At 46.0% G+C, this 16,659-nt stretch overlaps 1 protein-coding gene across 2 annotated transcripts in view; it reads right to left on the minus strand.

Moving 5' to 3' along the window:
• Positions 1-26: 26 nt before the first annotated feature.
• Positions 27-16,659, minus strand: part of LOC102682797 (all-trans-retinol 13,14-reductase-like) — a 99,899-nt gene continuing 83,266 nt past the window's right edge. Inside the window, exons 3-14 of one of the 2 annotated variants that reach the window (XM_069185833.1) lie at positions 13,722-13,866; positions 11,390-12,783; positions 10,355-10,537; positions 9,543-9,784; positions 8,323-8,524; positions 7,030-7,227; positions 6,186-6,305; positions 4,850-4,988; positions 3,968-4,077; positions 3,008-3,174; positions 2,371-2,530; positions 27-1,413 (exon numbers count right to left, since the gene is read on the minus strand). In XM_069185833.1, coding sequence (XP_069041934.1) covers positions 1,268-1,413; positions 2,371-2,530; positions 3,008-3,174; positions 3,968-4,077; positions 4,850-4,988; positions 6,186-6,305; positions 7,030-7,227; positions 8,323-8,524; positions 9,543-9,784; positions 10,355-10,537; positions 11,390-11,549 — 1,827 coding nt within the window. In that variant the 5' untranslated portion in view covers positions 11,550-12,783; positions 13,722-13,866 and the 3' untranslated portion in view covers positions 27-1,267. Of the gene's footprint in view, positions 1,414-2,370; positions 2,531-3,007; positions 3,175-3,967; positions 4,078-4,849; positions 4,989-6,185; positions 6,306-7,029; positions 7,228-8,322; positions 8,525-9,542; positions 9,785-10,354; positions 10,538-11,389; positions 13,867-16,659 lie in introns of both variants that reach the window. The other variant, XM_069185832.1, reaches the window with a different exon arrangement.

Consider the following 16,659-nt stretch of genomic DNA (forward strand, 5'->3'; position numbering starts at 1 on the left):
GTTCAAAGTCATGCAGGATAACGTACTCCAAAAAAACATCCTTTAATTACACAGGAGAGGCTTTAGAAGCATTTTTGTTGTGTACAAACTGTAAAAAATCAAACTAATATTTGCCTTAAATATAAAATTAAAGTATCTACTGTACATACGATAGTGTTTGTTCCCCCTGTTTGAGAAAACCTCGATTATTTGAGATAATAGACTTTAGCATGAACTGTCTCAAAATCAAAATGACTATAATTCAGAGAAAAATCTCTTGATAATCTATTTTAAGTAACTGCTTAGTCTGGTCCAGTGTAGGGTCGCAGTGAGTCAGAGTTTAATCCTACAGGCAGTGGATATGCGGCAGGATACACCCTCGATTGGGTGCCAGTCTGTCACTGGGTGTTCACACAGGAATGGGACCAAGGGAATTCAGAGGCACCAATGAACCCAGACAGCATGTCGTTGGATTGCGGGAGCACATGGAGAACATGCAAACCCCCCACAGAAAGATTCCTGGTCTAGAATCACAATCAAAAACCCAAGAGCTGTGAGGCAGTGGCATTAAATGCCTTGTCACCATTCTGCTTGAAATCACTCATGTTCAATTAAGTAAAAAATCACCTTACTTTTTAAGATCAGAGAAGAAAAGTATTATGAAACACAGGGAGTAGCTGTTAAAAATTCTACAGCATAACAGAAAATCTTACAGGGTACACGTTTTAGTAGTACAACCAATTTAATCTTGTTAAAAAATGCCTGCTATTGAGAAAAATATAACTCCATTCTCGTCAGATAAAAGAGCTCTTCCCAGAATTCTCTGGTGTGAAGGTGCTAGGTGGCATGTCACATGACCTGATGACTTAATATTATCGTATGAAAGAGATCTGTTAGTGTCAATAGCTCCAGTGATCACCCCACCTTCAGGAAGAGTGTTAATCTTTCTTGAGCGACCTCTTGAAATGGAGTAATCCTGATATAAAAGCCCAAGAGCACCTCCTACTGAAGAGATGTTTCCATCTGGTTCTGCCCTGCAGAGCCCAGCCATATTAAATTTGAGCAGCCTAGATGCAGCACAACCACACACACTACGTAATGTCCTGGGGCCTGTGTGTTCCGCAGGGCCTGACGTGCACACCCCCACAGACAGCTGATGTCTCCCTGTGGAGGTGGAGTTTGGGACATGTGATTTGGGGATGCTCATTCTAATGTGGCAGGGCCCCACGCCCCGAGGTTGTGTCGGGGAGATCCGGGCGCAGGTCGGCGCGCTGGGCGAGCTCCTCTCCTAACTGTCCTTCTTGTGGCGGGGGGCTCTCAGGCTCCTGGCCATGCTCAGGACGTCCAGGTGCAGGTTGCGTCGGAGGACAGCAGAGCCGCAGGTGAGTGCTCCTGCCAGGGCGCCAGCAAACCCGCACACAAACACGTCCTGACCTGCAGAACAGCCCGCCAGAACGTCAGTGGAATCCCCCGCACGAGACGCTCGCTCTCAGAGGCTCAACAGAGACCTGCCGAGGCGCTCCGCTTTAATCCGGCCCTAGTGCCGGGCGCAGTAGGCTGAGTGGCTGATTGGACATCCTGGAAGCCCAGCGCGGAGCTCCAGGACTCTGGCTCTGCGGTCACCTCACTTTGCGCTCTGAACTCGCCGGCGCTGCGTCTAGGCCAACAACACTGGCGTGTCGGTACCTGCCGCCCAGTGAGAACATAAGACTGGCTGCTCTCATTTGTGATCTTTCGACCCATTTAGCCAATTTGGCAGTTTGATCTGAGGCAGAAACCAGGCTATTAACAACATGGCTGGGCAGCTCGTTCCAGACTCCCCAGAAATACTGTTACTGCGACTTAAGAAGCCTATAAACATTCTTAATTGCTCCATTAACAAAAGCAATAATAATAATAATAATAATATAAAAGTGCATTACTACATCATCAATTTGAATGTCCTCAAATGCATTGTTTTGTATTATAAAATGTTTTTTATGTTGCGGTTATTATATACCCCATGGTGAAAAATACTGTAATGTGTTATGAATCCTGTAATAAATATTAACATCCTTACAATATCATATTGCAGATTTTATATGTAAGCCTGTAATCACTCCACAATTTCCATTACCCTGAAACATGTGTGGTAAGAGTGCCACAGACATTTATCTAACCTTTACATCCTTGTGAATACTTACAGCTTAACAGGATGGCAAATGTAGGTAGTTACACAGGGGCTTATTCATGTATTTCTTGTTTTGTTGAGTGAATCCCCTCTCCTTAACCTCACTGTTTATTTGTGAACAAGATTCCCCCAGGTGTCTGCAAGAGGGTTTGCACTGTCACAGCGGTGACGCCGAGACGTGACAGTATGAACACAAGACGTGCTACTGCACAGAGACTTACCGGTCAAGTAGAGGTTTTTAATGGGAGTCTGGGGGTGGATGGCGATGCTGGCCTCTGGGGTGAAGCGAGCCAGGCTGTGATCGCAGCCATAAATCTCTCCTCGTGGAGCAGCAATGTAGTGCTGGTTTGTTACAGGCGTCCCAGCATCTACATACTCAATCTACAAAGAGCAAGCAGAGCTGGTTCACTTCACAATGAATGTACCAGAGATACCAAAAAAAAAAATCAAGAACACTGCTATACGTTTGGAAACTAATGCATGGAATGGTGATGAAACTCAGGGATTACGGTTGAGATCAAAATTCCTTTATCAGCCATATCACAGATTTTTATTTGAACGTCTGCTGTGCATGAAACATATAACCCGCTTTGAATGGCTTATGAATGAGGAGACCAGCAATCTACACAATCTATTCATCAACTCAGTCTTTTAATCAGTCAGTGTTGTGTAATATGCCCTACTAGCAGTGGAAGAACAATGTAACTTTTAAATGTCTGTACATACAGGGCTGTACTGTGTGAGGCCTCCACAGATGTACAGTGTAGCAAGAGTGTGACAGTTCAGAGATGAATGCAGCTGACAACAATGTGTCCTACTCTGGTATTTTTGCAGCGGTCTGGCTATGAAGCTGGTTACCTTGTCTTTGGTTTTTGGGAAGATCTCCACTACTGTGTCCAAGACGGAACTGATGAAGGCCTCTTTCAGCCTCTTGTAGTCTTGTCCCCTGTTTTTGACTCTCTCATCCTTCCATTCGGCAAACCATTCATAGCAGGCATTGGTTATCACAGTCAGAGTGGATTTCCCTGGGCAGAGAACACAGAGAGCTTGAGCAATGTTCACATGTACAGGGTAACACCACACTTCTGTAAGAGAGGAACAGGAATCCCCTACTAAAAAAAATAAATAAACTTCAGGAGCATCACAGTGCTGAATGTAAAGGCCTTGTTTCCAGTTCTAGGTGTGGCCCTGAAACAGACAGAGTGATTGGACCTCCATAAGCTCTGTCCGATGGATGAGATGTAAATATATAAGCAGGAGTAACTGTTTGTCTACAGTTGGTCAATACTACTCTCTGTGAACCATGGGGATAAAGCAGTCTGCTACCTATTCCTAATGTTCATTTAGAGCTTTCAGTCCCAGAGCGTCCTTAAGTGTTTTTCATATAGAAGGGGACCAACATTATCATCACTCAACTCCTGTGTGAGAAGCCAAACTTCTGGAGTGGATGTTTGCCTGCACATGGCTATTAACATGCCTACTCTTTCACAAACTGTCACAGGATCTTTAATGGCACCTGCTACAGCACAGTATCCCCAATCCCCATACTGGGGCATTGATTAGTACTATTGATCCAGAGGGAAGACTGCCCCCTAGTGGTCCACCAACACCAGTTACAGCAGGATCCTGGATCTCATTAGTGTCACGATTGTTGGAGAGAACGCCATTCAAAATATGAAAGACATTTCCTTACAAATTTCATCTAAATACTGGAGTTGAACTTATTCCATTTCCTAAATCCACACCACTGCTTCCAAACATCCCCTGCCTGGAGAGTAAGAACAGGAGCAATGGAACAGGTCCGAATCCCATCTCTACCTGGGTTTCTTTCCGCCCATGTGGGGTCTTTGGTTGAAGGGGAAGAGATAAAAAGAAAAGGCACGCTTTTAGCAGCTTCTTCCTTCTCAGCTTTCATGTATTTCTCCATCCTAGAAAAGATAAGAGCAGACACAGCTTACCAGGTGCTTGGGGTGAACCCCAGACAGCAGCTTACCACATGGTGTGACCATATTCATACTCTTAATGCTGGCCTGGTCCATTAGCAACGTGGAGGAGCCCAGCAGGAAAACTGTATAGTGACTTGTGTAAACAGAAACAAGTAAAGAGCAATGGAAAGGAAAAAGACTGAGCAGTCTTCCCTAAGATCCCAGAAGACAAAGGAAAAAACAACTGATATTCTGTCAGTCTCAGCTGTTTGATACAGTTGTCACAATAAAAGACATTTATATTGTTCTCCATCCTTGGCCTTGGATTAAAAATAAAGGACAAAGGTAATGATAGTACTAATGTTAGTGTTTAAAAGCACACCATAAAATGATAATGTGCAGATATGTTGCAGCAGCAACTCAGTCATGCAGCAGCTTTTTGGTGGGTATGGCAAAGAAAAGAGTTGCTGAGTGAATGTCAGTAGGCGGGTCAGACAAAGAAGCCTTTAAGAGACATTTTTCCAGGACATCAGTGCTAAGTATCTAAGAAATAGAACAGTATCTCCCACTGCAGTGTTTCCATGTTGCTATAGTGAGGACAGAGTTTGTGATTGCTGGATCTAGGTAAAGGGCATCACCTCCAGGTCAACCAGTGCCACTGCTGGCAGCAACCCAATTTTCCTGCTGTCATCCGAGATCTGACCAGATCATACCTTGTAGGAGCTACATGCAGCAGACTAAGCAATGAAACAGATGGATAGAGAGGTAAGCTCACAGTTCATCCAAGTTTGCTTCTGCAAAGATCCAATAGTTGTCGGCCTTCAGTCCAAGTTCTTCCTTTGTCCCATTCAGGCCCATGAAAATGCTCAAGAAACCTTCCCCGTGCTGAACCATGCCAAGCTGAGACTGAATAGCTGCAACAGAGTGCAAAGATCAACCTTCTTATTACACAGGATATGCTGACTATAGTAATGTGGGTATTATTAAAATGGAATACTTTCTGCCCACTGGACAGTCTCTCAGGTTACAATATAAGGAAGCCTACGTATTATCGTCAGAAAGTCCACTGACAATCACATATCCTATGAAAAATAAAAGTATGTGTGACACAGCATCTTGCATAAAAATAATTCCAGACCTGTGAGCAAATAATAGACATCAAATGTGTATCAGGGCAAAGAACACAAAACAGCTGTTCACAAGCAGGTATGGTCTTCCATACCAACACGGGATATCGGACGAGATATGAAACACGGACTGCAGCAGCAGTTAGCAGGGAGTGATTTACTGAAGGAGGACAAGCAGACTGGTGGTCTTCTGGGTACTATGCTGCCCAGAATGGCCTGGTACTCATCCCTGAAGACAGCTGCAGCTTGCTAGCAGAAATGTCAGGCAAAGCTAAATGCCTGCTAAACCACTGAGGTCACAACAAGGAAAGGTTTCCAGGAATGTAAACCGCAGGACTGGAGCTGGAGCCTATTCTGGCAAGCAACAGGCGCAAGGTAGGGTACAGAGCACACACTCACACCAGGGCCAATTAACATACCCGTGTGTCTTCGGACTTTGCCTAAACACAAGCATGTAAAGGGATAGGATTTGAGCCCATCTGAAAGATGCAGAGAACATCCATCCGGCCCTTTCCAGTAACTAATTTATACAGAGTTGCAATGTTCCAGAACTTTACCCAGCAGGCAATTTAGAGATGCCAATTAACCGGGGCGTCACGCCTTCAGACTGGGTGGAAAGTGGAGCATCTGGAAAAAACCCAGACTGACAGATTCGAACCCTGGATCTTGTAGCACTGCCCACCGTGCCACCCTGATCCCGAGAACAGCCACGTCTAAATTTCGGTTCACTTCTTAAATGTCTACTGAGCTCTATATGAGATCTTAAAATATCAACACTATTCACTTCCTGTCCTTATTAGTTTTAATATATTTGCCATTTTTTCACTCTCTCATTCTGTGGAGCAATTTCTTAATTTTAAAAAACGTCAAACACCTCCTTTAAAGTTGCTGTGTAATAAACAGAGTAGACTGAGCACATTTGCCCTGTGCTCTGATGAAGCTGTGGTGACGCATCACAGCCACATACATGCTGTGTCTCTGTACCTGGGAGGGCCTGGATCTCCTTTGGCAGAAGCTTCTCGTACGTGTTGAAGATCCCTGCGTTGGAGATGACTATCGGCGCGTAGATGTTCACCTCCTCTTGGCCTTTCATCACACTTACTCCTGAAAGCAACAAGAGGACGTCTACAGAAATCCACACTCCATGCTCAAACAAATCCTCAGACCCACTGAAAAATATCTATTCTTATGCCAAGTCACCATTGACTAAACTAGGAAAAGGAAAACACTAGCACTTTTCTAATATCATATTGCTGGACTTTGTTACAGTCAATCCCAGATTCACTTATAAAATTCTGCTGAAATTGTGGCTGTGGTCCACAAACAAACCATGTGGGGTCCTCTGACTGAAAGAGACCAAAAGAAGAATGATGGAGCAATGAAGGCAAAAGTGAACAAGATACAGAATAAAGCCCATATTCATAAAATATGAAATGTGTGGTAACCACCGTATCATAAAACGACTGCAAATCTTCAGTTGGCATCTACCAAGATTTATGCGTCGTATACTTGTCATCCATACCTTCCTGCCATAGAGGCTCATGGGAAGCTGGAGCCTATCCCATAAGCACCGGGCATCAGGCAGACTTCAACCAATCACAGGCCACACACAAGAGTGTGCTCTCACACATGGACAATTTAGGGGCCAGTTAACACAGCAGATGGGTAAAAACCCTAACAAACCTAAGGAGAGCATGCAGTCTCCACACAGAAGATGCCTCAGCCCACAACTGAACCCAGGATCCAACTATGAAGCAGCATCTCCGATCGAGACTTATCCAGAAAAACAAAAAGGCTGAAATTCTCTTTAATGGAGGGTTTTCTTTACCGTAAGCTTCCATGGCCTCGTTCACCAAGATGCGTTGAACTGGCGCACGGACCAAGACGGCGCCCCCAGCTTTTTCAATGATGGGGATCATGTGGTATGCTATCTCACTGGCGCCCCCTTTAGGATACCATGCCCCACCCAAATAGTGACTGAAAATCAGGCTGTGAATGGAAAAACTGGCTTCTTTCGGAATCTTTCCTGGGAAAAAAAAGAGAAGAAAAAGAAGATTCAGGACAGCAGAATCAGGGTTTTAACATTTTGGCTGTAGTTTTGTAACTCTTGAGTGTGAAATGAGAACGAAATAGTGCAAACAGAAGAATGAACGAAGCCCTTACAGAAGCACTCAGAACTGTAAAAAGGAAACAAAACACGGGGGCACAAAGATATTCTGAGCTCCTGCAGGGAACTGGAGAAATTGGAATTGTTGATAAATGTTGGGACTAAACCCTGAAGGGAGCGGAAATGAAGAACAAGTATTGTTGGAGTGAAACTCCTCCCTCGTTTGCTTTCTCTTCCCTCAACCCTCCAGCGTCAGAAACGGCCATCTGCAGAAATCCAGTCTGCACCATCGCTCGCAGCCCTGTCCCCTCTGAGAAGCTCCTCTGTCCTGTGTGCACCTGCCTCTCACCAATTGCACACAGCCATAGGCAGGAAGGCAGGTCCCTTATTAGGCCATAAAAGCCCATGGGGAATGGGGGGAAAAGGGCCACCATTTTTCTTGACCATCCGACACTGGAGGTGGAGGTGATGTGGTCAGCATCACGCTCCGGCTGGCCTATTACCCCCGGAAGGATTAACCCCCGGTACTCATTCGGAAAGCAGGCTGAGAAGACCTGGGAGCCATCTGGAAGGAATTAGAGCTACATCGCTTGACCCTACCTGGGATTGAACCCGGGACATTCCAGTCAGGAGCTAGATGCCCTTGCTGTCTGAGCTACCACGACTCCATCACGCAGCCATACCCTGATTCTATCACTGCCTCCAGTCTCCATGCCCCGTAAGCCAGAATACTGAAGGACGAGGGGAGCCGTTGCATTAGAAACTATAGCCACCCACAAGCATGAGGAAGCTCGAGACAGAGGGAGAGACGTCACCTGGCCTGCTCCGCAACCCCTCACTCTCGTCACTCAGCCACAGTAAAAGCGATCTTCCGAAATCTAGCGTCTACCATAATCTTACATGTGCAGAGGGAGGATTAAGATTGAACTAAAGCCAATAGAAAAATTGTCAACATAAACATCAAGCGTTAAGCTGCCTTAAAAGCAGTTTCCTGGCCTCTGCGATGTGTCTTACCGTAGGTCCCAAAGATGTAACTAAAGACAGCACGGAGGTCCTTGTTGTCTGTGAGCTCATTGACCACCTCGGTTACACTTCTGGCGGCCATCGTGAAGAACGGAGAGAGCCAATTCACTAGCCTGGTGTAGACGAGGAGCTTGGCCAGCAGGACAGGGATTGTTTTCAAAACAGCCAGAATCCAAATTCCTTTTCCACATTTCTGAAATACACAAGAGAAAACTATGAAACAGCTCTCACTGAACGTGGGGCCAGCACAGTGGCTTCCCTCTGAGATGAATCACCTTTCAACATCAGGAGCTTTCACATAGTCATTACAGGAAGCTGTGCGACAACCTTTGATAAGAATCTCATTGAGAGTAACTCCTGACTGGTGAAGGAGGATATCATCCTGGAATGCAAATATAAAACGTGAGACCAAATAAGTCTTATTTTAAAATGAAGACACTTTTACAGACCTCAGTTGTCACCATTCCTGGACTTCCTAACCTCAGTTTAGCTCGGCCAGTACTGTTGCGAAGCTGGGCATGTGAGATGACCCCATGTGAGAGAAGTGTGGCTACTGACAGCAGGAGCAGGGTCTCTCACCGACCTCAGGAAAACCACAGGAATCACTGTTTCACAGAAAAGTCCGAAGGGTTCGCCAAGAAGGGAGAGCTCCTCTGATTATACACTACTGCTACGCCTGTCATGATGTTTCCATTCTTCAGCAGGCTGAACTATAGAGCCAAAAACACTGAATATTCATGTTTACTTTATCACACACTGATTTCCATTGTATCAGTGTTGCATATCTACTGTAACACAATGACGACGTGTCGTTTTGCCTCTCAGATATTTCACACATTGCAGGGCCCCTGCAGTGGCAGTGGTTAGCAAAGCTGCTTCACAGTGCTGGGGTCCTGGGCTCACTTCCTGGGGTGCTATCCGCATGGAGCTTGCATGTTCTCCCTGTGAAGACATACTGGTAACTTGATTGTTTTTTTGAGAAAATTGGCCCTGCCGTGAGTGTGTGTGAGTTTGTGTGCCCTGTGATGGACTGGCGTCCCACCCAGGGCACATCCTGCCTCGTGCCCACTGCTTGCCAGGACAGGCTCTCTTGCAACGCCTAACTGGATGAAGTAGAGAATGGATGGATTACACATTGCATTTTCTTTAGATAACTAATGCTCCTTGTTAAGGTGCTCTGGTGAACAGCTGCCTGCTTGATGATTAAATACCTTTACAAGCTCGTAAAACTTATCTATGGCTTCCTCCTCCTCCGGGAAGAACTTCTTCAGCTCTTCTGGGAAGCGCTGCCACCCGCTGTAGATGGGGTAGATCCGTCTGCTCCCGGCAGGACCCAGAACCACCAGGTCGAAGGGGTTGTCCAGACTAGCCCACTGCAGCTGGCCATCGGTCAGCTGGTCCAGCATGACGCGGAGTGGCTTGTGCTCCGACAGCTCCCCGATGTAGTGGATTCCTGTTGCCAAGAGCACACGATCAGCAGCGCTCCAGGCCTGGTACGGAAATGGGAATCTGCAACACAGCCCTCACTATCAAACACTCCGAGCAGCATCCTTCCACCACACACACTTACGACACGTTAATGAGCGTAATCCTCTTCAAAAGATAAACACATCCGCTGTCATAAAGCCTCTTAGCACCACGTTTTCCAATTTCAGCCTTTTTCTTTCTTCTTGAATAAATGTCGTTCTCATTTTGTATGATTAATGTGCATGTATCATAAATGCAGTTTTAATACAGTGGCCTTTCCTAGAGGCTGTGACGTGGTTTTGTGGGTGCCACCTGCAGCAGTGGTTACCAAACACGGTGCCCAGGATGCCCGTCTATCAGTACGCTCGATGGCAACAGCGGAGGACAGCAAGGCTCTGCCTGATTAAAGGGGAGGAACGAGTTGGGTTTTCTGCAGGTTCCCAGGCAGTGTCTCCTCCAGGACGTGTGCCACTGTGCTCCACCGACCGCCCACTGCCAGGCAGCTGAAAGCAAACTCCCAGCGGCGCAGACAGCGCACCCCGCCCGCGGGCCTCACCGATGTCGAACTCGAAGCCCTTCTCAGTGAAGGTGTGGCAGCAGCCCCCGGCCCGGTCGTGCTGCTCCAGGACCAGGACACGCTTGCCGGCCCTGGCCAACATCACCGCCACCCCCAGCCCGCCGGCGCCACTGCCGACCACCAGCGCGTCGAGGCTCTCCGGCACGCGGCTGGGCAGGAACCCTGGAGAGAGCCAACAGGCGCCCGCCGTTAGCCTCGGAAAGATCGCCGGCCACTGGCATCGGAAACACCCCCACACCCACACAGCCTACATCAACTACTCGGGGGAGTGAGTCTTGGACTCTGCCTGCATAAAAACAGCAGACACCTGCCCACACCCCCAGGACTCAGGCAAACAGCCCAGATACCTTTAGGGGCAAAAGCCCCGAGGCATTCCTGCAAGTACAGTGATCTAGAAATGTCCCAGCCGGGGTTATAAACCTCTTTAGTTATTATTGTAAGGTGGTCCTGCTTTAGTCTATCTGTAAAATTGAGCTTTTTAAGTCTGCCTTGTGCAAATCTAGCAGGAGTTCTAAAACCACATTATTACAGGCATTCGGAAGAATCGCCACTTCCGACTTTTATTTTGATTTACATACACTTCCTGATCATTCGCGTTGCTTAATGCCGCCACCTTCTCCCTAAACTCCTGCAGGAAATGTTTTCGTACGGTTGCAAAACTGAGCCTGAGCCACCTTGCGACCTTTAACCCCCCAGACATGCGATCTAAAGAAAAGACACACGAAGTAGGACAACTCGCGACAAATACACATAATATATATATATTTTAAAAAAAGAACAGTGTTCGAATCAAAACGATAGAAAATAAAAAAAACAATCCGTTTTCTGATTCAAAAGGCAAACGTGCGCGCATTAATCCCTTTTAAGCGGAAAGCCCAAGGGCTTTGAAACGTCGAACTTGTTCCTCGGTTCTGCAGAACTGTTGGGAACATGACGGGGCTTCGGGTCGGAACCGCTGTGCGCCCGGTGCTCCGAGCCCAGCGGTGTGGGCGCACAGCCCTGGCCGCCGCTCACCTTGTTTCAGGACCTTGTTTTTCTCCTGCTTGCTCCGCACCAGAGCCCTCGGCGGCTCTCGCGTGTCCCGGGCAAACGGGTTCGGTCCAGCTCTGCGGGCGACATACTTGTGCAGCACCACAATGACAACTAAAGCCACGAATATCGCGGTGTACAACATCTTCAGCGCGGTCCCGGCGAGCAGTTACCTCTCTCTCACACACACACACCTTACTCCGATAAGCCCCTCCTGCTCCTCTCCATTGGTCGGCCCTGCTGTCTGTCCGGCGTGTTGTTGATAGAGGCCGCAGCGCTTTTCCTTATTCGTTTAATCAGCTCTGATTTTGTCAAGCGTCTTTTGTTCGCTTCTCAACGGTCTCTCATTGTCTTATTTTTTTAAGATACTACTAAAATATAGTAGTGTAAGGAAGGGCGTCCCCTCTGTTCAGAAATAACAATAATAATTCTTTACGCTTTCTGGACACTCCACTCAAAGCGCTTTAAGGGTCACGGGGCTCCCCTCCACCCTCACCAGTGTGCAGCCCCACCTGGATGATGCGCCAGTGCGCTCAGCACACAGCAGCTCTCATTGGGGAGGAGAGCAGACTGATGAAGCCAACTTATAGTTGGGATTTAATAAGAGGCCAAGACTGGTAAAGGACAAATGGGAAGTTTGGCCAGGCCGTCGGGTTAACACAGCCATTCTTTCCGAGGGACACCCTGGGGTTTTTAATGACCACGGAGAGTCAGGAATTTGGAATTACGTCTCATCCGAAGGACACCGCTTGTTTACAGTGTAGCGTCCCCGTCGCTATACGGGGTCATTAAGACCCCACACAGGCTGGAGTGAGCGCCCCCTGCTGGCCCCACTAACACCTCTTTCAGCAGCGGTTCAGTTTTCCTCAGGAGTCTCCATCCAGGTGCTGGACGGGCTCACACTGCTGAACTTCTGGAGGTTGTCAGTTGTGAGTTGCAGGGTGATACGGCTGCTGACTAAGCAGTTAATTAAATAATTTTCGTACTTGGTTTCACTTAGGGTTATGCTTAATGACTTGACCTTGTTTTCTTAAAAACAGAAGAGGTGAAACGGCTATTCTGTTTATAGGAGATGGTGCGTTGTTTTGGATCGTCAATGTAATTCTGCGCAGACTCTTCCCAACTATCCAATCTACTGACCTCCTGATTCGGAATATATTTGGGTTTTTATGTCTCTTTTAATTGATAACAGCTTAAAACCACGGAAAAATCATATATATGTCTAGTTTAACCTTAACTGGATCAGTAACACATTTTTCCAAGTGCAGATCGGTTTGTAACTCAAGAATAGCGATGAAGCAATGTCTGGCTCAGCGGTTTTGCTGGATATTTGTTTTTCCGCTCCCAGTTTGCACGCCTCGGCCTCCGTTGGGGTCAGTCTAAAGAGAGTCCAAGAAAGTTTCATCGGCGGTAAAAATCTGTCATGCTCAGACAGGCCGACATGCCTGTGAACGCACTTTTTAAAAGAGTAAAACTGCGCAATTCCCCCAAACAAAAGCAAAACTGTGATTAACAGCCAGTGAGCACAAGGGGGAGCGCTTGAACTGCAGTTATTCAATAAACTGCCCGTCAGCGACTTTGTAACGCGACTCTCACTCGATTGTATGGGGATACGCGGGTTTCCAAAGAATTAAGACTCATTAAACAAAGCCTTATTAAGAAAAGACAGTAGGCACTCTGACCTGAGTGATTATTTACAGGCTACAATTCTTAAACGCAGTTATTTAATGTTATTTAAAGCTGTTTTACTAATAAACGACAAATCTAATTGGTACATTGTAATGGGTAGCACAGTGGCACTGTGGTACTGTAGGTGCAGCTTCCTCACAGTTCTCCCAGATTTCTTCCCAAAGACATGTTCCCCTGTCTAACTGATCTCTGACTCCTGTGTGTGAGAGCCCTGTGATGGACAGGCCCTGCATATCAGCCATCACTGTCTGAAGCAGGGGTGACTCTTGCTGGTCCAGGAGCTGTTGCTTCAAAGAAACCTAGAAAAGACGACCAAGGAGACACAGACCCTCCTGGACCAGGATTGCCCTCCCTTGTGTGAACTTTGCCATTTGTACAATTGATCTACTTAGTTCACGACGTCTGTGTGTGTGGGGGAGATTTAACACAACTGTCCAGGGAATGCTTCAATTGGAAAAACAGTTGAATACCTGTCAGCTAGAAGACAGAAACAGCTGGAGGAGAGACAGAGTTACTGTTAGTCCGCTGCAGTGCTTAGGGTGGCCATCTGGACCCACTGCCTTCAGGACAGGGACATATTTTAGAGCTGTCTGTAAGCTGGGATGAATGGCTGGATACTGTTGCTTACTTGTCGCACACGGCAAGCTGTGTCTTGCTGCCTCTGCCTTCAGTCACAAGAGGAGAATAGCTGACTGACTGGTGTGACTGATGTCATCTGGGAGTGTGAGTCCAGATTCTGGTGATCCGTTAACAGGAGGATCCTGAGGTTTCAGCTGTGAAGAAAGTGAAATATTAGGAATAAAAAAAAATGCTGGAAATCTATTTTATTCCATGGCGTAGAACACTGTTGTATTTTTTCACAGCTTTGGCTTAATTAAAAAGCCAGTTCCTTTTACTTTAAAGGATCCTTTAGTATTCTTGTCTTGTGTGAGAGGGCCCTGAGGACGAGAGGACCAGATGGCCACCCTGGCTTTCTGTAGTCTTGAAAGGATTACCGTTGTATTGCAGAGCTGGGCTGAATGCAGTGGGTCAGCCTGCCCTGCCCCTGCAGGGCCTTGATTCATACACAGGTACTGTAATTCAGGCTTCTGTAGATCATCATCTCTTTCAGCCGCTAGGAAGATGGTTAAATTGATCTAATTAATGTTTAATTGGAATTAATTGTGCTTTCATGGCCTCTGGTTGTAAATGGTTTATCCTCCAAACTGAGGCACCTGTTAGATTTCAGCCCCTGAGGAGCAGGACTCTGCTGTGATGTGCTGCACAGTAGCACGGTCTCTCCAGAGCTGTGTGACTGTCGAGTCCTCAGACCCCCCGGCCTCTGCACAGCTCTTCTCGCCCTGCAGCGCCATGTCTGCTCGCGGTCCTGCTGGGATGCTCCGGCTGTTTGCCCTGCAGGTCTGTGGTCAGGGGAGGAGTTTCGCATCACTGAAAGTTCACGCAGGAGCTTCTAGAGTAGTGCTCCCCTGCACAGCCCCACTAACTCCAGCAGAGCATAAGCACAAGAAAAGCTGTATTAAACCTACTGCTTCTGCTAAATTAAACTTCATTCATATAATTAATTAGATACTGTATGCTTAGTAATAAATACTAAGGTACTTGTAGTAAAGCTTGTTTTATGATGTGTTTGCTGAGCTTATATTACAACAGCAAAAGCAACAACGAGGAATCTGAGCACTTACAGACAGAGCTACACTGACAGCATTTTGACTAAGGGTTTTAAAACTGCAATTATAAAGTAGCTGACACACCAGTCTTAATATTTAAAGTGGGTTTCCTTTATATGCTTTGTATTTGTGCAAATTAATGTTAAGAGTAGTTTTCTGCAGTAATAATACGTTTTAGTGAGCTGTGCTGTGCTTTGTCGTGATTTACAGTACTCTCACTGGTTATTACTTAGCTTTGTGTTGTTCTGTTTACCTTGTAAATAACAGAGCAAAAGATTAAAGCAGAGCCGAAAAATTCAAAAGCTAAAATGGATCTCTGTCAAACACCATATGGAAATTCAAAAGCATTGAGTGTTTAAAAAAAGGAACATGAGGCCGTCTCCAGAGATCCACATTCGGGTATATAAATGAAATGTAGCAAAGCAGGCAGTCTCTCTGTGTTCCACAGAAATCTGACAGGCATAGCGGAATTTCTAATGGGAAGTTGTTGCTTTTTCTGCACAAGCAGGGAAGGGGAGGTAGGAGCAGGTGAATCAGCCTCAGACAAAAACAGGCCGTGCTGCCTGAGGACACACAGACAGGACAGAGCCATGGCACGCCGTGGGAGTGGTGGAGAGTGCGCGCTCGGTGTTTCCTGAGGGAGTTGTGAGGGATGTGGGAAGGGTAGCGTCTAGCCTCGCTCTCTCCGGAGGAGAAAGACCACAGTCCCAGACACACACCTTACAATTCTGAGGCTGTTAGTGTGATGCCTAAAAAGCAGTTCTCAGACTAGATACTTCATGCGTCTGTCTCTGCCTGCTCTTCTTGTGCATTTATCTGTGTATGAATCCCAGGGCACTCTCTCGTTCACAGCCTTTCTAATACTCTGCTTTACCTACAGCACTTTTGTTTGTTTACCTGCCTGCAGATACACTGGCAGGCACAGTTTTGTGGCCGGTTAGGAATCCTGAGAGGTACAAAATATACAAAAGGAAAACATAGTCTCTAAACAAGCTTCTCATGAGAAGAGAGTTCTCAAGGAGAGAGTTTTACTGGTGTCTTAATGCCAGTCTCCCAGATTTCCATGTCTTTGGAAGGTCGTGATTCTCCTTAACAAGCTCATGTTCCTGCTCTCTCTCATTCTCCCTCTCCCCTAGTAGAAACATTGCTTTTTTATTTCTAAGAAATTTAAGGGTGGATCTGAACTCTCCTCCTTCATTTTAATATGTAGGAGTTCAGGTCTACAAGAATCGTTATCAGCATCTTCAGCATCAATTTGCTCTTGAGTTTAATATAACAATGCACTCTTGTGGAGTGGATCTCAAGTAGAGCGAAGATGATCACATTCTTTCCTAGAATTGTATCATTCTAAAAAATGTTAGATGAAAATGTCCATATCACTTCAAGGAAATTCAAGGTTCTTTGTTTAAAATTCCTTTCTAAGTTGTGAAAAGAATCTACCATCAAAGGCAACAGTTACTGTATCTTGGGACTTTTTCCTAATTAGTGAAGGCTCCTGGGGACTTCTATGTGCTGCTGTTAGGCAATAATATATTCAAATAGCCTCCCACATGTCTAAAAGCCATGCTATTGAGCTATTATGATGCTAAGATGATGCAATTCACTTAGATATTATAATAAAAACTTTTAAACTACCCTTTTTAGGCTCTGTCTCTGCATTATCTAGTATTATCTGGTATAATCTTAATTATAACAGTGAGCCAGACTGTACCTCAGTGTTTGTGCAGTGACGCTGGTATATACATATACCATATGAGCAGATTTTTGTTTTAACTGTAAAACTTCTGCATGCGTCAGAGAAAAGCTCTTCTGTTTTTTTTTATCAGGCAGCTTATTTTTGCTTTAATGTGCAAAAAAACACTAAATAAAATCACGCCAAGAATTATTATTATTAATTAT

The sequence above is a fragment of the Lepisosteus oculatus genome, chromosome 28 (assembly GCF_040954835.1).
Source record: "Lepisosteus oculatus isolate fLepOcu1 chromosome 28, fLepOcu1.hap2, whole genome shotgun sequence".
Classification (NCBI taxonomy): Eukaryota; Metazoa; Chordata; class Actinopteri; order Semionotiformes; family Lepisosteidae; genus Lepisosteus; species Lepisosteus oculatus.